Source organism: Manis javanica, chromosome 10, assembly GCF_040802235.1.
Source record: "Manis javanica isolate MJ-LG chromosome 10, MJ_LKY, whole genome shotgun sequence".
Lineage (NCBI taxonomy): Eukaryota > Metazoa > Chordata > Mammalia > Pholidota > Manidae > Manis > Manis javanica.
Genome location: NC_133165.1, coordinates 109,249,994 through 109,272,222, shown reverse-complemented (window position 1 = coordinate 109,272,222; position 22,229 = coordinate 109,249,994). Strand labels below are relative to the sequence as shown.

The window sequence follows — 22,229 nt, the reverse complement described above, 5'->3', positions numbered from 1 at the left end:
TTTTTAAAAAACTTCCTAAGTGCCTTCTGTGGGCCCTAGCTTTGCTGGGACTGGTGATACAGAAATACCATCACACTCTTGGCCCTCAAGAGGCTCACAGGCCCCCCAAGAGCATGCATATTCATACATTCATATTCATGCAGATTCATAATAGCTCTGAAGTCCCACTGATACCAGGATAGCCTTGTATACTGGAGGCAGTGGAAGTGGGTGAGAGATCTAGAAAGGATCCATACAGTGGGGGCCTGAACTGAGTCTTGGGGGTAGAGTAGAGGATACCAGGCCTGAAGGACTGGAGATAAGGAAGAAAATTCCAGGGAAGAGGGAATGGACCAGCCACCACCTGGAAGCTTGCACTAGCCTCGAGTTTAGGGAAGCAGTGGGTATTTGAGAAGATTAAAGAACGGTGTTGGCTCAGTACCTGGTATGCTGCCCTGGGGAGCATGGCTTGAATGGAGAGGGGTATGGGGAGCTGGGGGAAAATGTGACATAGGCTTGCCACCCTGTCTGCAGGGTGGAGGATGCAATGGAGGGAGTTTGAGGGCAACAGGGTGACCTGGCAGGAGATGATGAAGGTCAGAGCAGAGGGAATGGAGAAAAGGGGAAAGACTGAGGTATCCATTCAGGCATCCATCTAGACAATGTTTGCTGATCACCTATTGTGTGCCAGGGACTATGCCGGGCACTAGAGGTGGAACCAGCCAGGCCTGGTTACTGACTGTGTAGGGGCCTGGGGTTCAGTTGGGTGAACCTGGTGTGAAGACAAGCAGGATTAGGGAGTGGATGATGGACACTTTTGAGTTCAAGGTGTATCTGTCCACGTGTTGTGATTCAGAATGAGGGAAGCAGCAAGGGGCAGAGGCTAAGAGACAATGAAGAGCATTTCCAATGAGGAGTACAAAGGAGCTAATTTTGGGGTGCTTTGCTGGTCTTTTCATTTATTCCTCATTTAATATTATTCCCATTTGTCCATGTGGATAACTGAGGCTCAGAGACTGTCACTTGTCCCATTACTGCAGGGGTGAACAAATTTTTCTAGAAAGGTAGAAAATATTTTTGGCTGTCAGGGCTACACCTCTCTGTCAAAACTATTCAATTCCACCATTGTAGTGGAAAAGCAACTGAATTCAGTACCAAAAACTAATGGATATGTCTGTGTTCTAATAAAACTACATGTATGAACATTTAGATTTGAATTTCATATAATTTTCATGTGTCAGGAAATATTATTCTTTTAATTTCTTTTTTAATATTCAAAAAATTAAAACCCTTGCTGAGCTCTGGCTTGTACCAAAAACAGTTGGTAAAAGTGGACAGGATTTGGCTGGTGGGTTGAAATTTGCACAACCCCGAATGGGAAAGTGGTAGAGCTGGGGTTTGAACCCAGTTCAGCAAGCGGGTGGACTTCCAGACCAGATTAGCTCCGCGTGCTGTGCACAGCCTCGGCCTCCCTCCTGCAGGCTCTGGTCAGTCTGTCCCCCCAGGTCTCACCTTGCTGGGAGCAGCGGCTCCCAAGCCGCCTGTCCTGGGAAGGAGGCAGTGAGCGAGGTGGGCCATGAGCTCTGGATCCCCTAACCAGCCACTCAACGAGCTGGGAGACGGGAAACCTCTCCAGGCCTCAGTGTCCCCATCTGTTAAGTGGGGCTGAGCAGAGAACTCACTGTCAGGGTCGCTGCAGGCTGCAGGGAAAACGTGGTCCCCCCTACCCCCCACCCGCGCCCGCTGCCTCAGTTTCTTCCACTTCTTTCTGAGCTTCTTCTGCACTTGGGTGCGGCGTCTCCCCGCCTCCCCCTTCCGCCGCCCCCCTTCTTAACGCTGGAACGCCGACCGGGTGTCTCCAAGTTACCTCTGGCGCCAAAGGTTTCTCGAAAGCTTTTAAGAATGAAGCTCCCTCCGGGAACGCGGAGGTGGTCGGGAGGGGGCGCCAGTCCCCGGGAGCTTCCCCAGTGGGCGGTGGCGCTCCCCGCCCTTTCGGAAGCCCGGTGGCTGATGATCATGGAAATCAGGCCGCAGCCGCACGCCCAGCGGAGCGGGAGCGCGGTCGGGCAGCCTGGGGGCAGGTAGGGGTGGGGTGTCGCTGCCCCCTCGTCCCCCTGGCACAGGCGGGGCCTATCCCAGCCCGCGAGCCCTGGAGGCGCTTTACCCGCGTTAGGGTCCCGGCACTGAGCTGCAGCTGGAGGGTCCGGGGACGTTCAGAAGAACCTTGGACGCAGGAGAGCTTTGAGGCGCCGAGTGTCATTTTCTCTGAGACCCGGGGACTTGGGCCCCGCGGTGGAGGATATTTTCAGTCCGAACAGAGGAAGGGTCTGTAGAGTCTGTAGAGCTCACGCTCCTGCCCTGGGAACAGAATTGGGACAAGCCCCTATATTGGGCGCACTTTGCACCCAGCAGAAGCCCGCTGTAGCTGTTGATCCATTTAGAATTTTCTGTTGATGTGGGCATCATCACTCCCATTTTATAGATGAGAAAATAGACTCAGAGAGGCAAAGATCGCACGGCAAACACCTGAGAGATCAGAACCGGAGGCTAACACCTGTGGCCAGTTCTTACTCCCTCATCCATTCTGTCTCCAGCTGGAGGCCGGGCCACTTGAACTTCCAGGGGCCCCATCCAACCCTGAACTGTCCCATGCCTCCCTGGAGGAGGCCTCTGCTGATGCGGAAATAGACAGCATGGCTGTATCTGGGGCCCCGCTGCGGGTTAGGGGGGTGGGTGGTGCTGAGAGGCCTCTGGTTTCCGACTGCCTGGTGCCCTTAGGGAGGGTGTGAGGGAGCCAGCAGCTCCCCCAGCCTCCGCCCCGCCGCTGCCAGGGTGCACCAAATCCCATCATTCAAAATCCAATTCTTTTATATATTTTTTACATTCTGGAGAAAGGAGACTATCTTAGCTTAAAAGTGATAGAGGAAATAAAAATGAGATATCAGATGGACTTGGCCACTCCGTAAGCCAGAAAAATGACCCCAGTAAGAAAGGCAAGCAGCAGCCTTGGAAAATTTTTTGTAGCAAACAAGGCTGGCCTTGGGGTCTGTTATCTTTGCTACATAAGGAGCCAGAGAAACTGGCAGGTAACTGGGCAAAGGGCAGGAGCAGACAATTTACACTGAAAAGGAAACACGGATGCTTAACCACCATAGGGGAAAATTTAATTCCCACTCAGAGGCATGAAAGGCATGAAAACTTAAATAAATGCATTTCCATTCAAATTAACAAATATTTTAAAACACGAAGTTATTTAATCTACTGCTGAGTAACTAAAGCTATCTTTAACTGAACACTTGTGACATGCTTTTCAGAGCTCTAGAAATGTTTGCTGCATTAATCTTCACAATGGCTCCAATTCACAGATGAGGAAACTGAGGCTACAGGGGTTAATTATGTAATCTGGCCAGGGTTACACAGTGTTGAGCAGCTGAGCAGAATCACCTGTAAGGTTACAAAGCAGGGGCCGTTTAACCACTAGGCCAGTGGTTCACAAAATGTGATCCCAGACCAGGAGTATCTGCATTGCCTGGAAACTTGTTAGAAATGCAAATGATTAGGCTTCACCTCAGACCTACTGAATCAGAAATTCTGCAGGTGGGGCCCAGCAATCTGTATTTTAACAAGCTCTCTGGGTGATTCAGATCTAGGATTTGAGAGCTACTGCTCTAGGCTCTAGGTGAGTGCTCAGAAGTGGGCGTTTGCTCATGCCCTAGAAGGCGAGTCATGTTGGTCCAGGCTTTTGAAATATGAACAGGTAGCAGGTATTCTGCACTGGAAAAATGCCCAGTAATTGCACTTCTGACGAGCCATATGGACAAGGTTTTATTCACGAGGATGTTTTAGACTATGCATTTATAAACACATAAAACTGGGAACAATCTAAGTTTCTAAGAACAAGGGATTAAAGAGAAAAACCATGACTTGGCAACTAGATAGTCTGTTGTACAGTCATAGAGGAGCGTGTTTGTGAAGAATATGTAACTGGGAAACAGCTTGTTCTGTTTGCCCAGGATATTCTCAGGTTTGCGTGTGACAGTCCTGCAATCCAGGAAGCCCCTTGGTCCTAACAAATGAGGATGATCGTTCAACCTAGATGTAACTGGCATAAATGCTGCAGTCCAAGTATTTCTGTTCTCCGTTCTGATGGGCAGGTGACAGGATGGTACTTTCCTGCCCCTAGAAGTTAGGGCCATGTGACTTGCTCTGGTCAATGAAATGTGAGTAGGAGTGATGTGTCCCATCCAGACAACACTCCTGGTGGCCTGTGTCAGGATGGCGCCTGCTCAGCCTGGGTCCCTGAGTGACTGACTGATAAGCAGAGAACTCTGTCCAGCCTTCCACTGAGCACACAGGTGTGAGCAAGGCATAAACTCTTGGTGTGAAGTCACTGAGATTTTGGGGTTATTTGTTACCACAGCATAACCTAGTTTGTCCTGACTGGTGCACATGGGGAAATATCAATTCCTATTGTTAAGGAAGATATATGTTCCCAACTTGTATATGCAGCAGCATGGCAGAGGTGTTACACATACAGCATACAGGTGTGCTGGAAATCCAAAATTTTTAGCATGTCGGTGGAGGAATTCTTGATCTGAGTTTTTCTCTTCTTGATCATTGCATCTTCCTGTGTTCTATAATGAGCATGTTTTATTATTTTTTAATAGGGGACATTTTATTCAAAAAATAATTTCTTTGGGTCAAAGCAGGTCCTCTCTGGGCTCTCAGTCTTTAAGTGAAAATCCCTTGGAGGAGGCAGGAAGAGAAGAGAGTTAAGCTTTAGCTTCAAAGGATCAAAGGGACTGTAAAGGTCATGGAGTTAATCCTCCCTTCTGCTGCAGACTCCCTGCTGGTTCCTGGGTCTTCCGCCTGAACAATTCAATGGAAACAAATTGATCAGATGCCACTTCCTGGCTGTGTGACTTTTGGCAAGTCACAACCTGCTGAGCCTCATCTGTTAAATGGGAATAATCCTGTCCACCTCATGTGCTACTGGGAGGATCAGATGAGATCAGGTGGGCTACATGAATGTTGGTGCCTTTTGCCTCTGTCTTCCTCTTGGAGTCTCCGTGATGGGTGACCCCGTACGACATGCCCCTTAACCTCTGTGAGTCTCTTCCCTCATGAGGAAGGGTGACTTTTACAAGCCAAGGCACTCCAAGGTGGGGCTGGAAGTTCCTGTGCAGAAGTGGAGGTGGGGAAAAGAAAGAGGCTTGTGAGCCTCTTGGGGTCTGGCAGTGGCACCAAAGTTTATGTTCTCACCTGAGCTGGGCAGGCCCAGACTATTGAAGCCAGCTCTTCAAAAGCCAAAACTGAATACTTAAGATCAAGACAAAAGCAGCTGCTGGGTCTCCTTCGTAGGTTCTGGGGCTAGCACACCTATTTTCTGGAACTTTGCATGGAGTCCTGAAGGAGCCCTGGGGGCTAGGATGGTCAGGGAGGACTTCCTGTAGGAGGGCTTCTGCTGGTCCTGGAAGGATGGGATGGGCAGTCCCTGGTACCTGTAGTGGTTCTGCTCAGAGCCCTTGCTCTCATCGAGACCCTATCAAGCATATAATAATGGCAGCTAATATCTGTGGAGCCCACCTGGTGGACCAGGCCCCATTGCATTCATGATTATCCCATATACCATCAGTCTGGAGTGGGACCTGGGGAGGCTCATGCAGGGGAAGAGTTCACTGGAATTCGGTGGTAGTGGGCCCTGGAGCTCAATCTGCTCTGGATAAAACAGCTGCCCTTTGCTTCTCCAGGATTAAGAAGACATGGATCACATCCCTTCCAGCTGACAGGGCCATCTGGATGTCCCCTCCTCCTTGCTGGACTCTTGTGAATATGTCCAATCTCTAGGGTTAGCATATGTCTTGGGGTACCTGAGCAGGCCTAGCATCCTGTTTTCCTGGCATCCCCTAATCCAGCCTTCTAGTACTCTCAGAAGGGTCCCATTTTGGATGATTTGGTAGCCACTCTAAATCTATATAAGCCTTAAGTCAGGTGGCCATGGTTCCATGCTGACTCAGGCTCTTCTCTCTGGGCCCTGGGCCCCCATGAACTTCAGAGCCCTTATCTGTGAAGTGGGGTTAATAATGTCCACCTTGGAGAGTGTTGGGAGGTTGCAAAGCATGTTGGCAGAGGCCCTGGTGCTAGTTGTGCTCCACAATTGGCGGCCTTGGCCATGACATGTTGATGCTGGCATAGTTGAGGTGGGGTTGGGGCAGGGTGTCTGGATCAAGTCTGGAGCACTGGGTCTTTGTGGGCTGGTTTAGAGGCTCACTTGCTGCTAAGAACTCACAGGAGAACGTAAAGGAGACCTCCGTAATGCTGCCCTTGGGGGCAAAGGCCACAGAGGCCTCAGCCCCTGCTTGTACTGTGGATCCAGGAGAAGCCCTTCAAGCCTTTTCCACTTCCTTCAGCCACCATGTGCCTCCTTAATCCATCCCACAAGCAGCCAGAGGGACTACCCACAGACAGCCTCCAGCCACATCTCTCTCCTGCTGTGTCTCTCTCCCCAGCTTCCGGTGCCTTCCAGACAGTCTAACTGTCAGGCTGGCCAGTCTGGTCCCAGTTTCTGCTCAACTCCAAGTCCCCCTGTTCAGGCACAGGCCCCCTTCTATGCCCACTGAATAGCTCACTGCCCCCTACATGTGCCACACTGCTGTGGGGGGGCTCTGTGCATTTCCCTGTGTAGTTCCTCCCCCCACTGCCTGGCAGATGTTCTAAGTACCCCAAAGTCCCCCCTCCCCTGCTCCTCCCTCCCTGCACCACCGCAGGCTGCCTTCCCAAACCTCCTCCTGCGGCCCCCAGCGCTTTGCATCACCGGGAGGTCAGTGCTCCCTCTTCTGTCTGCTCTGCCTCTGGCCTTGGACTGATTCATCCATGTTTTTTCTGGAGCCCAGTGCCAGCCTGGAACCTGGTACCGGAAGAGCATCCTCTCCCCCAACGAGGCCCTGTGGAATCTGGCTTTTCTCCTAGAGGAAAGTTGGATTTCAGAGAGGAGGCTGTGCCCTCAGCTGTCTGGAAGAAGCCAAATAAGGTGGGAATGACACTGCCAGACAGGGATGGGGAGGAAGGGCACCAGGTGGGGTCCTTCCTTTCTGGGGAATGTGGGTCCAGAGAGCATCAGACACTTGTCCAAGGTCATGCAGCAATTTGGAGCAAGGCCAGGGCTTCAACCCAGATGTCTCACTTCTTCAGCCATTCTGGGAGGTCTGGCAGGGTTTGGGGTATGCAGTGTCCTCAGGACACTCAGGGGTGGTTTCTCCATCGCAAGGAAGGACAGGCTGGAGGTTGGCAGCCCAGGTGGGAGGAGGCCTGTCTTTGATTCTTTGATGCTCACACTTTGTGGACCCCTGGGGAATGCCTGAGCCTGCAAACATATTTAGCTCCTTTCGTTGTCCTTAATAGATCAATTTCTGCAGGTCTCTCACACCTGCCGCTGGACTCCTGGCTGCTGAGCCCCCATGTCCTGCCCTTTGGCATCCAGGTGCCAGCTCTGGGTTACCAGGCCAGAAGTGCTTCTGCTGCCCAGGCATGGGGCAGGGGACTCCTTGCCTTCTCCTACTCTCTCCCAGGGTGAACTGTGCCAAGCTTATCCTCCCTTATTCTGCAATGGACTCCGTTTAGTAGTCGTGTTATCGGACCCCAGTCAGAGCTTCACGACCCGGGGCACTGAGGCTGCAGATACACAGGGGATTATGGCATCATGTATACAGCTAAGCCAGGGCCTAGGCACCCTCAGTCTTGCATCCTCTTGGCCCATTGGGGTTTGTGTTCAGGACTCAAGGGAGTCCCAGAACTACCAGGCCGTGTCGTGCATCCTTGTCTTGGCTCATCCCGGCCCCACCGGCTGGAAGAGCCATGTTCCCACTCAGCTTGTTTTTCATGGACACCTCCTCCGAGAAATCTTCCCCGATCTTCACCCCATCACCTTGAATCTTTCCTCCTCCAATGGCCCCATCCTGTTTTGTATCTCCATGAAAGCATGTACACAGTTTGCCTTATAATAATAATAATATATATATAAGGGTAGTTGACATAACCCTGAGTAGGTACCCAACACTGTTCTAATTTTGCATATATTTAATTATTCCCATTTTGTAGATGGGAAATCTGAGGCTCAGAGGGTTTAGGTAACTTGCTTAAGACACAGGATAGAGTTGGGTCTTGAACCCAGGCCCTCTGAGTGCCTCGCACTACTGCCCTCTGTGGCCCTTCACAGTAAGTGGCTTTTGTGGCACCTTCTCATTTGCCACCCACCTCGGCCACACACACCGGTCTTGGCTTACCCCAGGGCAGGGACTGCACTGTCCCATGTCTGGGACTCCCTTGCACAGGGGGTCCCCATTAAAGGTTCATGTCATTAACTCACGTGGCCTAACCCTTCAGGGAGGAAGGTCGCATCGAGGGGGGGAGGCACTAGTTCAGGGTCCCACAGCCAGAAAGTGAGGAGAGGGCTGGGGTTTCCTGATTCCCAGGCTGAGCAGGGGCCAGTGCCCAGCATGAGTGGGAAGGGAGGCTGTGCTCGTCTGTCCCATGGGTGTCTGTTGGGCTGCTTGAGCCTGCGCCCATCTGTTTAAAGCCCACGGGTGCTTCCTCCTCCAGGATACCCAGGCCAAGGCTCTTCCCTGCAAGGGCCTCCTGCTGCAAGGGTCTCCAGCCTGCAGGGTCTCCAGCCAGCTCATCTTGGAACCTCTCATGCGCGTGTGGTGGGAGCCCCCTGCTGCCCAGAGCGAGGAGTGGCGGGATGGTGGGAAGCTGGGCAGAGGCCACCCTGGGGAGAGCAAGGGGGACTGGGCCAGGGGGTCAGAGCCACCTGCCTGACCTGGATTGCGATGTGGCCCTCCCACCTCTTTGGCCACGCCCCCCGCGCCCCCTAGCAGCACCTTGTCCTCACAGTTCTCTCTGCCTTCAGACATTTGCACCTGCTGATGTGGAGGCCCAGAGCCTTCTCAGTTGACTTCAGCCTAACGAAGAATTATTGTGCACCTACTGCGTGCCAGGCACTGAGCAGTGATGGGTCTGCCTGTGAGGAGTTCCGTCAGTGTGTGTGTGTGTGGAGGGGGTGGGGGCAGGGGGCAGACATGAGGTGAGCTCATTGCAATGTCAGGTGTGTGTCCTTTACCCAACCTGGGGGTTGGCACTCAAGCACAGCTCCTCTGAGAAGCCTCTGGATTGCCCCTCCGCCCCCTGTGCCCATGCACACTTCCTCGGAGTCAGGACCGAGCAGCAGCTTTGTGGTGCTGAGATCCCTGTCTCCCAGGGTGTGCGAGTGCCAATAACGACGCTGCACTGAAGAGAGCCTGAGCTTCCCCCCTCCTCTGGGAGCCACCTTGCTCTGGCTTTCCCACTCAGACTGGCAGGGGGTGGAGGCGACCCCAGATCCTGCTTTCCTGCCAGGGAGTTTTCCCCCAGGAGCCTCCCAGGGCCTGTGAGCCGGTGAGAAGGGCTTCTGAGAAGAAGTCTGTTTGTGGAAATCTCCTCTGGGTTGGGGCCTCCCCGGAGGCAGGGCCTCCTGCCTGTGCACTGGGAAGTCAGTTCAACTCTTGATGGCACTGGTGCAGAGGGTGTTGGGGTGCGGGGGCCCAGCTGGGGCAGCCCCTTACCACCATGCCACCCCGGGTCAGTTGTCTAGCAGGGAAGCTGTGGCTGAGACTACGCCACTAGCTTCTGTGTCACTCGTTGGCATGGCTGCTGCCTCTAGGCAGCCCTCCTGGTACCCACAGTTTACAAAACTCTCTCTTCTTGGCTTCTTGGCTGTACCGCCGGTCCCGCTTGAGTACATCTGTCTGGGATGTTTTCTGTCACTGAGTCTACCTGCCCCTCTTCCCAAAGGGCCACTCTGCTCTCAGCTTCCCAGGCCAGAGCCCCCTCCAGCTCAGTAAACAAGGGCCGACATCTCCAGCCAGACGCTCCCTAGGGAGACCCGTACACTTCTGTCCTTTCTCCGAGAGGAAGCAGTCCCAGAGGAGGCAGGGGCCAGCTCCTGCACCGCTGGGGCCTGCACTGCGGCTGTGCCAGCTGTCGCCTTGGTGGGGTGGGGCAGAGAGGGGGGCCAGGCTGTTTCTATCCAAACACCGCAGTTTTCCACGAACCAGAGGAGTGTGACTTGGCAGAAGCTGAGGCTGAGCCGGTGGGTCTGGGCTCCTCTCTGGGGCTCCTGGCATCCCCTGGTGGTCCCGTCCATGAGTCTGAGCTGTGTCTGTGTGTCCCTCAGGCAGGGAGAGCCAAGACCAGGCTGAGGACAGGCAAGGGGCTGCCGAGAAATCCCCTGAGTGGGAGGAGGTGTTGCCCTGGCCGAGGGCAGGAGGCACTCAGGCCCTCTAGGGCCCCTCCTGCGGTGAGGGCTGATGCATTTCAGAGTGGAAACAGACACTTAGCAGGCCCAGAGGAAGGACAGGGTGCTGGGTCTGGGATGGTTTCCCTTCAGCTGCTTTCCTCAGCTGTTATGGCAGTGGACTTGGGTGGGGCGCCAGAGGTCTTTCCTGGCAGTGGCTGGGTGCTGAGCACTAGGGTCCTCAGGGCTCTGAGCCCACCCACCCTCCTGAACCCTGCCTTCCTGCCCCTGTCCACTCGAAGTAAATGGGGGAGGGGGAGGATGTCTGTGGGCCTGGAGAGGGGGCCCTGGGTGGGAAGTGGGTCTCCTGGGACCACCGGTCATGGGGTTCCTGGGACGCCTGTTGCCTAGCACCACCTCCCAGGAAGCTCACTGCTTGCTGGCAATCTTCTTCTTCCGAGCAGAGACCAGGTCATAGAAGGGGACTCGGGTGATGCTGGCTCTAGAGTGAGAGGAGGTGAGGATTTCAGGGCTGGGCTGGCTCACAGGGGCTCTCTTCTCCCAGGGCTCGTGGTAGGGATGTAGCTCTCCTGTGGAGGGGTCGGCCTGCCCTGCTGCAGGGGAAGGCGGAAGAGTCCGACAGGGACTCAGCCAGGCCTGGCTGGCCTATCCCAGAGTCCTGTGGGCAGGGCCGGAGAGCTGAGGGTCTTGGGAATTCTGTCCCCAAATGTCTCTGGACTTCTCCCTCCACTGCCCATTGTGACATCTTAAAACCAGCCTCTCCACTCCAGCCTTTCTCACCTGGCCACACGCCTTCTCTGTTTACCAGTCTGTGGCTCCCCAGTGCCCCCAGGAGGACCCCAGGCTTGTTGCCATGGTGACCAAGGCCTTGCCGTTCTCAGCAGCCTCATCTCCTACTACCTCATCCCTGCATAGCCAGGCCCCCGGCTGCCCAGCACCAGCCACCCGGGACTCCGGGGTGCCGTTCAGGCGGGACGCGCAGTGGCTTCTCGTCTTTGTATTCCCTGGTCCTCCCCTCTGGAAAGCCCTTCCCTCCACCACGTCTTTCCAGGGCCGCTTCAGATCTTGATGCTAACAGAGCACCATTCACAGGCATTTACCAAGTAAGTGCCCGGTGCTGGGCCCTTAGCTTTACATGCCACATCTCAAGTGATCCTCCCTCAGCCCCAGGACGTTGGTCTCCCTTCCCTGTGTCCCCGGGGCTGCCCCTGTGCTGGCTTGGAGGCAGTGCTTATAGAATATGGGTGGAAGGGACTCACATGAAGGAAACAGGAGGGAGATTCTGGAGTTAGCCCCCTTTACAGACAAGGAAACAAGGCCCAGAGAGGAGCAGAGACTTCTGGAAGGTGACAGGAGGTTCACTCCGCTGGCCCAGCCACCTCTTACCGTATGGCCTCAATCCACTGGTCCCGCTCCTCAGCACTGGGGGCTGAGATCCGGTAAGACTCATGCTTGCCCTCCACCACCTTGCCATCGCCGTCTGTCTTGCAGGCCTTTATCTTCTGGCCCCTGCAGCTGGGGTTGTAGAGCTCCAGGCAAAACTGGGGAGGGAGCCCCATGAGGGCAGGGCAGGAGACAGAGGAGAGGGCGGCTGCACTGGGAGGCTCAGAGAGGCCTGGACCCGTGGGCGGGACCAGCGCTGGGACCAGCAGCAGGACCCACACGGCCCTCAGCCTACTTCCTGTGAGAGGCACATGGGCAGGAGCTGCGACTCCCCACATGGACAACTTACCAGGTGCCAGCCTCCACCTAAACCCACTGAACCTACCGTATTCCCTAAAATCCCCAGTTGACAGAAACTGAGGCTCAGAAAGGAGCAAGGTCAGCCAGGTCAGAGGCAGGCTCTGAGAGACAATGAGACCAGGCCCTTTTGATGCCCAGGAGTAGGGCCAGGCAGTGCTGAGTGGCACGGAAGGGGCCACAGCACAGCAGGGTCCAGCCCAGCCACCTTCTCCTCCCACCCTGTTTGGAAACATCCCCACCCCCTTTCCCCCACCCCACCCCTGCCCAGCAGCAGCTTCTCAGGCCTCAGGCCGCCACCCTGACACCTACTGGCTTCTTGGGGTCATCCACCTTCTGCACTGAGAGGTTCTCCAGGGGTATGATTCCCCGTGGCTCCTTGTCCTGCAGGGGAGCAGGAGGGGGAGGTCACAATCAGCAGGAGGAGCCTTGAGGTTGAAGGCAGGGAGTGAACTCGCGGGGCTCCCCATACCCGAAGAGGGGTGCACCCATCTTCCCAGACAGCCCAGCCCTGGATGGGGCAGGGGGGCAGCATGAGGAGAGCCCTGGCTGAGAGAAGACTCCACTTTAAGGTCCAGCTCTGCCTTGGACCTTGGCCCAGCCCCTCCTCCTCTTTGCAGCTGTTTTCGCATCTGTGAAATGGGTGTGCAGGTGGACTCAATGATCTCAAAGAGGCCCCAAGTTCTCTCAGTCCAGTGCTTACTGGGAGTCTGGAAGGGGGCTCGGGGTGGGGCAGGGTAAGGCTCAGGAGGCCCCTGCTCACCGTGGTGAACTCGAAGTAGTAGAGGCAGCTGTCAGTCAGGATGAACCAGCGCCGCTTCCATGTCTTCACGCGACCCCCTGCAAGAGGTCAGTAGCGCATCAACCCATGCTTCTCCTCCCTGGGCCACTGAAGGGCAGGGCCTCCGATGCTTTCCTCTGGCCCCACCTGAGCCCCCTACCGCATATCCTGCCACATTTCTCTTAGCTCTATCCCTTCCTCACTCAAATACCTTAGCAGCTCCCACCACCCCCAGGCTTCCCCTGAGCTGTTTGCTGCCCATTCTAGGCTACACCACTATCAGGCCCCAGGAATAGCGGCTGGCCATTCCTTGCACTTTCCTGCTGCCCTCTCCCCTCCTTTCATTCTTGGCCTGCTGCCTTCCTGCACTGTGCTAGGTTCTTCATCTGTCATTTACCAGGCAACATTCTAGAGGTTTATGGAAAGTATTCTCTGATCAATTCTTGTAACAATCTATGAGGAGGGGAGCATCATTAACCCATTTTATAGATGAGGAGACTGAGGCACAGAGAGGCTAAGTTATCAGCTCAAGGTCCTGTGGCAGAGTTGAGATTCCACCTGGTGTCCTAGCTCCAGAGCCCAAGTGCTTGGCCATTTTGCTACACATTTAGCCCTACCAGAGATTACTAGCCCCATTTCACAGCTGTGGGAATTGAGGCTAAAGAACCTGACTACCAGCACATGAGTAGAGGAACTGGGATCTGTGACTTAGGGCCTCCCTGGGGCTCAGAATAGTCAGGTGGGCTAGAGCAGAAGGCTTGACTGGGCTGTGGGTGTGGAGAGAGGGAGCGCTTGGGTGGGCACCAGGCCAAGTCCCCTGCCCCAGCACAAGGTGTCTGTCCTCACCTGCTTTGGAAGGCCACTGTCCCTGGCTGTGCTGCCCCTGCTGGGGAGGCATCCAGGAATATGTGTGGGGGCAGGGGGGGAGGACTGGGCCTGTGGTTCCCCCTCAGATCCAGCAGCTGCAGTTCACACCCAGCTCCCCTCTGCAGGCCCAAGGCCCTGCCCCTGGTCACGTTGAGAGGAGGCTCCCCAGAGCCGCATCCTGTCCCGCTCCCTCCCCCATCACCCAACCCTCTGCCCACCAAAATCTACTGCTCAGTTGGCGGTGTGGCCTCAGGCAGGTGCCCTAGCCTCACGGGGCATGGGAAGCTCTCTGAGAAGGGGCACAGACCTGCAGTTGAAGGGTGTGTCTATAGATCTCTCAGCCCCTCATCCCCGCTTCCTGCTGATCCATTCCCACCCCCACTCTCCCCTTCTTTCCAGGACAGACAGATGGAGGGGTGGGGCAGGCAGCGGGTGGCACCGGGGGTCAGGAGATCTGGGAATCCTTCCTGATCCCACTCCTGAGCTGCCTGTGAATGCGTGTGCGTGTGTCAGCCATGTGCATGGGTGTGCGTCTCACCCAGCTTGAGCAGCCAGCCCTCGAGGTCGGGGTTGAAGAAGGTGTGAGTGAGGTCATTGCCGTCGTCCTCAGGGATGGAGAAGGGCTCACTCTTGATGCTGTCGAAGAGGTTCTAAGGGGGAGAAGCAGAGAAAGGCTGGGCTGTGCAGTGCATCCCAGCCCAGGGCCTGGGCCCCTGCTGGCCCCCCTGCGTGTTGTGCCTCCCCTCTGCTGGAGGAGCAAGTTGGGGTGAGTGCTTCAGAGGGGCTGTGCCTCCTGCCTCACCCACCGCCCCCACACCGTCAGTATTTCCATATTAGTTTGCTTGCTGGGGTTGATCTCCCCCTCTAGGCCAGGAGCTCCTCCAGGGAGGGCCTGGCGGTCACACCCTGGGGCCTCCCTCAGCGCCCGGCCCTAAGCAGGTTGGCAACTCTTTGCTTATGCACTGGATGATGGTCCACAACTCCCTACCCCTCCCTGGAACTCTAGCCAGGGGCACAAAGCAAGAGTTTTGGCTTTGTGGTCAGGCTGTCTGGGTAAAAATCCCAGCTCAGTCATTCCATGGCTGTGTGACCCTAGGCACGTCGCTCAACCTCTCTGAGCTGCTATGTCCTCATCTGAAATATGGAGAGAACAATGCATTCTGTGGGAAGGAAATGGACTCTACAGGGGTCAGAGCCCCTCCCCCAAGTCCAGGGGAGGATGTAAAGGAGGGAGAAATACAGTCCAGGCCTTCAAGACCCAACCACCCAGCGCTGCTCTTAACAGGTCAGATGAGTGAGTCAGAGACTGTGACCCCCGTGTCTGAGGGTTGGAGACAAAGATGCTCAGCGGGGACCTATACACACCCCACATGTTCACCTGTGTGTGTACACACACACACACACACACACACACACACACACACGCAGGCTCTGGAGCACAGCAGTCAGGGTCAAGGCCTTCTTGGGCAACACCGGGGGGTGGGAAGGGGCCCCCTCTTTTGCTTGGTTGCTGTAGCAGAGACTTCCAGGTGCTTCCTAGTAGGGGACCACAGAGGAGCTACTGGGAGTTGGGGGTCTGACTGCCTGTGTTAAGAAGCCCAGCTGGAGAGACTCAAGGTGGGATGCTGACCTTGACTCTCAAGGGCGGAGACCTGTTCTGGGTGGGCTTCGATGGTGGGGGTGGGCATTCGCAGAAGGCAGAATTCAGTTCTCCATGGAGGACTTTCTAGCAGTTAGAATTGCTGAAATAGGGTAGTGAGTTCTTTTCTACTGGCGGTGTGCAAGCCAGGGCTGAGACCTCGCTGCAGGCGGGTTGTGGATATCAGGGATGGGTGATCCCTGTGTGTTTTGAACCCCTGCCACAGGGCACTGGATTCTGTGAACAGATTTCCAAGTGTTTGGAAAAACATTCTAAACTGTCTATTTCTGCTTATTAAAACCAGACACGATGCTGGCTCTCCATCTCTAAGATAATTAAATCATTTCCTCGTGTTATCATTTCACAAGTACTGTCTGATTCCCCCAAAGTCTGGAAGCAGGTTTTCCTGGGCTTCATGCAAGTGTCCAACTGACTGCGGGCCCCGGAGCCCCTGCCTCAGTCTGGCTGTAACGGGCTGGGTGTGGGGGGAGCAGGGATGCTTCTAGAGCAGCAGGGAAGTCCCGTTGCGCTGCTGCCCAGGCCCAGGTGGGGCTGGCTGGTTGCCCAAGGGCCTAGTCAGCAAAGCCGTCAGCACAGACAGATATCTGGAAGGCCCAGGAGGTGGGCAGGTGGCAGACAGGGGCCTCATTCTCCACAACACCCGCAGGAGGCCCCAGCAGCTTCTGCAGGTGTATCATTCTGCACATTCTGCCCCCACAGAGAAAACAGCTCAGTTCACCCACATTTCCTGTCCCTTATGAACATCAGCCTCCCCCTCCCCTGCCCTGTAAGAAAACACCCCTGCATGGCAACTGCCAAACCGCTGGGCCTGGCTGGCTGGCCTGGCCTGGCTGGGTGGACGTGATGAGAAGGACAACAGCTACTGTCCGCAGTTCTGCTGGTCTTGCGTCCATCCCTCCCCACCCTGTCTGTTTTCCTCTTGTGAGTCACCAACACCCCCCACCCTCACTTTCTGTCCAGGCTGCTCAGGGGGGTTGACACCCACTGCGCCCAACTCTTAACGAAGCTCCAGGAGGTGGGTGAATGACTCTCACCCGGCTAAGCAGAGCATTTTATCTTTATCTACATTTACTGGCTCAGGGAGGGACATGTGACCCAGGCCAGTTAATAAGTCTTAATTCTGAGACTCTAGTTTAATCTGATAAGCAAGATGGAACCCTGGAGCTGCCCAGGCCACCTCTGCCACAACTTGGGTACAGCCTGTTGAAAACGGAAGTTGACATGAGGAGGGGGTTGCTGAGACATGGACAGACCAGATTGGGTCCTGACCTCACTGAGCACCTGGATCTAGCTGGGACTGAAGCTGACAGATCCGAAGCCAGATTGATCCCTGAACTTTTCTGTTTTCTTCCATCTAGTTTCTGCAGAAAGAAGGGCTCTGGGGTCAGACAGCCAGGGATTCAAATGTGAGCTCCTTACAAGCTGTGAGACCCCTGGCCAGCTACCTTTCTTGGAGCTCAGTTTCCTTTGCTGTAAACTGGGGATGGGATCCACTGCCTAAGGTTGTTGGGAGGACTTGATGAGAATATGAAGGGCCTAGAACTGGGCCTGGTGCACAGTCAGTTCTCATGGTGATGCTTGGACAAGGACCCAGGAGGTCCCGGGCTGCCTGCAGCAGCAGGTGTCTGAACTGGGAGACAATTTCCTGTCTGGGCCTCAGTTTCTCCACTTGTAACACCAGAGGGTGGAGAGCTGCCTTCTTGTCCTCTTTTCTTCCCCTTGTCTACCCTACCTTCCTCTCCAGGCAGCTATCAAGGTGAGTGCTTTCCCTCTCACCATTTCTCAGGTGCGTGCCACATGCCAGGTGCTTGAAACGCATTCTCTCTGCTCAGGAGAACACCATGAGGGCAGTGTCATAAGCCCACTTGGCAGATGAAGAAACTGAGGCTTACACTCAAGGTCACACGGTACCATGAGGGTAGAGCTGGGGTTTTATCTCCCATCCTCTAAGTCTATGACCTTTGCCCTGAATCTCTTAGGCCTTCTGCCCCATCCCCATTAGGATGGCCAGGGAAAGATGGGTTTAGCCCACCTGTCCCCTCCCTCTCCGAAGCCTTTCCCAGACGTGTACCCTCGTGGTCTGCGTGCCCTAGGGGAGATCTCTCTTCAGGTAATATATCTGTATCAATTTAATTTCATAAATCAGGCCACGCTTTCAAAAGCGTTACATGTCCTCGGCAGGACCCAAGCTAGAGTAGCTTCATGGAGAATTTTTCTGCCAAGTGGCAAACCCTGAATGTCTGAAAATGCTTAAAGCCAAGTCCTTACTTTACGCATGGGGAAGATGGGGCCCAGAGAGAAGGTGAGGAGATCCCCAGTCCACAGCAGCTATCTATGAAAGCCTTGAATAGCAAGGACCAGGCCTGGATGGTTCTTTTTGTGCCCCAGGAAGCTGCTGGAATAATTAGCCACTCCAACTACACCACGCACTTTACTAAATACCTTATATTTCTGCACATAATCTTATGAGCTGGGAGCTGAGAGAGGTCAAGCAACTTACCTAAGGTCACACAACCAGAAAGTGGGGGAGCCAGGACTTGGAAGTGGCTGTGACTCTGCTCTTTTCCCTGCTCCGTGTCTGCCTCTCTTGGCTGCCAAGGAGAATAATAAATGCTTCCCAGACCTCCTAGGCAGACTTTAAAGCTAAATTGAGATAATAGACCCAAAAGCCCTATGAGAAGAAAGTCACAAGCTCTATACAAATGCAGGGCATTGTTATTAACAAAAGACTTGAACTGGGTAAAATACCAAAGGAGAGAAATGCCGAAGAAGGCTCACTCACTGGGGGCCAAAGCAGTAATGTGGCACCTGGGAGCTCCAATAAGACTGGTGCTGGCATGTCATTAACTCATTACCTGCCAGACTAGATGTGCGCAGCTTCCTGCCAGGATGCCCCAGTGCGATGAGTTACCAATGCTCAAATGCCTTTTGTGTTCTGGCATTTTACTAAGGGCTGGGGTTTTAAAATTATTGCTAATTATTCTTATAGTGACATAGCCACCGACTGGTACTATACCTGGCACAGGCTATGCCCTTTACATCTTAAAAAATTAGTACCCTCAACAGCTCTGTGAGACAGTCACCACCGTTGCTGCTCTCCTGGTAGAGGGCATGGCGGTTCGGAGAGGGCGAGTCACTGCCCAAGGCCACGCAGCAGGTAAATGAGGGAGATGGGATTTGAGCTGAGCTCTAACCAACTCTCAAGCCCTCATTCTAAGGCCGTGTCCCTTCTCTGCCACCCCCATGGTGAACCTTCTCCTTTGGGGGCCAAAGAGGGTGGGGAGCTGAGGGTGTGGCAGCTCTCAAACACTGAGGGGCACTACAATCATTCCAGACCCAGGCTCCCCCAGACTTCTGTAGCAGCAGGTACACAAATGCTCTGGTGGGAGGGTGGGGTTTACACCCTCCCCTTTCCTCCTGCCAAGCTCTAACCCAGAGGGGACTGAAACTCCATGGAGCTCTGGGGTGTCTTTAGTCCTAGAAAAGAACTGTCAGTTCATTTTTGCTGAGCCAGACTTTCAATCTCACTCCTATGTTTACAAAACTGCTCCTAGCTCCGTGTTGCTCATAGGAAACAGGCAAACTGCAAGGCTGTCATTCAAAGCCCTGGGTACTGTGGTCCCACTTTGCTGCCTGTCACTGCCTATACCTAACCACACCCTAGTCAGCCACTCTGACACCCTTCTTTTTCCCAACCAGGCCAGGACTGGGTTTTGGCCAATTCCTCTTTCTGGAATGACCATTCCCTGATACTTCCCTGAGAAAATTCTCATTCAACCTTTAAGACCCAATTCAAAAGTCACTTCCTCTGTGAAGTCTTCCAGGATGGTGCCCTTCCCCTGCCCCCAGGAGGGTTGATAATAGTGTTCTCTGTGTCCATAGCTATGTTTCTATAGTTAACACAGCATGACTATGTTGTGTTGGTTGTAATTCACATGTGTATCATCTTCCCACCAGACCCTGAACTTGGTCTGGGCATGGCCTGTGGTTGATTTATCCCCAGGTGCCCTGTGCCTGGCACAGGGCCTGGTACAGTGTCGGAGGTGTGGGGGCTCTTTGGTGGGGAGATGGGAGGCCTGGGTTCTGGTTAGCTCCAACTGACACGCAGCCTTGTGGAAGATGTGTTTCCTTCTCTCTGAAGATGGAGGGGTTTGAGCACAGTCTGGGGATTTTCAGCTCTGACATGCTGAGTCTATGAATCTGGGATTCCAAGAAATAGGCCTGGGCTGCATGAGGAGCCCTTTCTGGAAGGTGCAACTGATGGGTACCTAGAGTCCCCTAAAGGGTGATGTTTGGGAGGACCTCCTGAGGGGCCTATCTCGGATATCCTCCTTAAGATGGGGGCCACTTGGGAGGCCCCATCTCAGGACCAGCCTGTTTTGCGGGGGGTCACCCACTTGGGCGGTCCATCTCGGCAGAGCCCCATTGGATTCTGGTCTATCCCAGAGGAGCGCCTCTCCAGCCGTCCACCCGAGGACAGGTGCCCCCCCCAGATGCCTGGGACCGGGTGTGCGGGGCCTCACCCCTCTTACCCGCAGCTGCTCCTCCGGCAGGTCGCTGCCGCCATTGATGCCCCGGTTCATGGACACAAAGCGCTCGAAGGGCGGCCTGTCACGGACATTGGGGTTGTGGAGGCTGGTGTTGAGCATGATGATGGAGAAGGACAGGACGTAGCAGGTGTCTGTGGGAAGGGACAGCAAGTCAGAGTCCTGGCCCCGGTCATTCTCCCTCTGCCCCGACTCCTAGGGGCCAAGGACTGGCTGTCTCAATGGCCTGAAGGTCCATCTTGTCCTCCTTGCTTTGCATTTGAGGTCTGGCCTCACCTCCCAGTCTTAGCAGACTTCCTGCTCCCCACAAACTTCAGCTGCCATGTTTCCCTCGTGCCTTCCCACCCCTGTGCTTTTGCTCCCACTGGGCCGCCTGCCAGGGGTGCCCTCCCCTCCCTTTCTACCCATGGAAACCCGTCCCTTTCAGCTCCAGCTCCAGCCCGCCTCCCTGCCGAGCCCTTCCTGCCCCCCTGCCCACTCTGTTCTCTGCCTCCTCGGAACTCAGAGAACACTTATTGTTGGCAGCACTGTTCAGGCGCCATCACGTGCTGCTTGGTAACCTTGCTCGCATCGTGGGGCTCCTGGGGCTGGAGCTCCTGTTCCCTTATTCAGACTGTCACGTGCTCGAAAGCGAGGCCGCTGAGCATTTGGGAGGGAGGTGACTGCTACTCTGTAGTGTTTTTAGTTCCTGGGTCCAGAGCCAGGGAAGTCCAGCTAGGTCCCCAACTCTCCAGTTGACCTTGGGAAACTACCTGCTTTCCCTGAGCCTCAGCTTCCCCATCTGTGACATGAGGAGATTCAATTTTGAAGTAGCTTTAAGTTCTAGACCACTGATTATTCTACGTCTGCAACACTGCCCCTTGAAAGGGCTCGCGACTTTGGGCACACCACCACTGATGCTGTGGGGCTTGCCCTGTGCCAATCTCCTTACACCCCCACGACAAGCCTACGAGGCAGGTACCGTTCCCCTTCCCATTTTACAGACTAGGAGACCAGGGCACAGCAAGGTTAAGTTCCATGCCCAACGTCACAAAATTAAGTAGTTAGATTGTGATTCAAATCTGTTGCTTTAAAATTCCTTCCTTCTTACAAATATTTATTGAATATGTATGAAGGGCTGTGGACTGGGGATTCATTGGTGAATGAGTCTGATATGGTCCCCACCCTTGTGGGACATTTAGATTCATGGAGCTAACAGATAATAAATGAGCACATGTCCAATTTATGTATCACCACAAAGAGGGCCAGTGCTCTTCAGGGCTTGTCCAAGGACACACAGCCAAGAAGTGGTGTATCCGTGGATGCGTCACTTTGTTTCTCTGAGTCTGTATTCTCCGTGGGGATGAGAATGCTACTGAACTCATGGGGTGGATGTGAGGATTAAATGACTTTGCATAGGTAACACAACTAGCTCATGGAGAATGCTCAGTTAATGGAATTGATTATTGCTATTATGGTAACTTGAGATCCAGAGAAGAGGCCGGGGCAAATCTGCCATGAGGATTTCTTACCCACCCCCCTGGGAGTCAGGGTATGGAGGACTGACTTTTGTTGATATCTGTGCCCCCTACATCATGCCCAGGCTGTTTCATGCTTTTGGGCCTTTGCTCAAACTAGAACTCCTGCCCCAAAGGCCCTTTCTCCCCTTGACCTCCTGGAAAACTCCTATTCATCCTTTAAAACCCCACTCAGACCCCACCGCCTCTGAGAAGCTATCCTAGATACGCTGATTCCCTCACTCCTGCCCTCAGACAGGTACTGCTGTCTCAGCACCTTGTGCCACCCTCATTCCTGCCTCCTCTCCCGGGGATCGTGCCTGAGATAGCTCTGTATGACAAGCACCCAGAGAGTGCCTGGCACAGAGTTGGTGCTTAGTGAAGGTTCCTGAGGGATCTGGGCTCCCAGGGTCTGTGTCCTTGGGGAAACCTGAGGGGATGGGGTAGCCATGGTGCCTCAGGAGGCAGATCTGTGCCTGGTAATGCCGACGGGCCCTAGGACCTGGAGTCCCATCCCACACCGGTACCTGTGGACTGGAAGACACCGGGGTTGCAGAGGCAGTAGCGGGAGGCAAAGGTCTCCATCATCCGGTCGATCTTCTGGGCCTCTCCTGGCAGCCGGAAGCTCCAGAGGAACTGTCTGGGGGAGGAACAGGGCTGTGGGTGTCTGGGTGGGAGGCCCTCAGGGAGGCACAGGTAAGCTGCTCTGCCTCTCGCAGCCTTAGTCTCTTTATCCTGTAAATGGGAGAATCTGCACCTGTCACCTAGGCTCATGGGGAGGGATGAGTGGAATCTGTCCTTGTGAGGACCAAACCTGCTGGAAGGAGCCAAGAAGTGCCCTTTCTTCTGGAATACGGGAGCTGAGCCC

The 22,229-nt window shown here is 54.6% G+C and overlaps 1 protein-coding gene across 6 annotated transcripts in view; it reads right to left on the bottom strand.

Moving 5' to 3' along the window:
• Positions 1–1,851: 1,851 nt before the first annotated feature.
• The window catches only part of CYTH4 (cytohesin 4), a 34,375-nt gene continuing 13,997 nt past the window's right edge, over positions 1,852–22,229 (bottom strand). For 2 of the 6 annotated variants that reach the window (XM_017653045.3, XM_017653047.3), the window contains 8 exons: positions 21,889–22,001; positions 19,851–19,999; positions 14,197–14,308; positions 12,774–12,850; positions 12,323–12,394; positions 11,657–11,811; positions 10,683–10,751; positions 8,035–8,746 (listed from right to left, as the gene is read on the bottom strand). In XM_017653045.3, coding sequence (XP_017508534.2) covers positions 8,392–8,746; positions 10,683–10,751; positions 11,657–11,811; positions 12,323–12,394; positions 12,774–12,850; positions 14,197–14,308; positions 19,851–19,999; positions 21,889–22,001 — 1,102 coding nt within the window. In that variant the 3' untranslated portion in view covers positions 8,035–8,391. Of the gene's footprint in view, positions 2,338–3,135; positions 4,849–8,034; positions 8,747–10,682; positions 10,752–11,656; positions 11,812–12,322; positions 12,395–12,773; positions 12,851–14,196; positions 14,309–19,850; positions 20,000–21,888; positions 22,002–22,229 lie in introns of those variants that run through there. The other 4 variants (XM_017653048.3, XM_037007023.2, XM_017653049.3 and 1 more) reach the window with 4 other exon arrangements.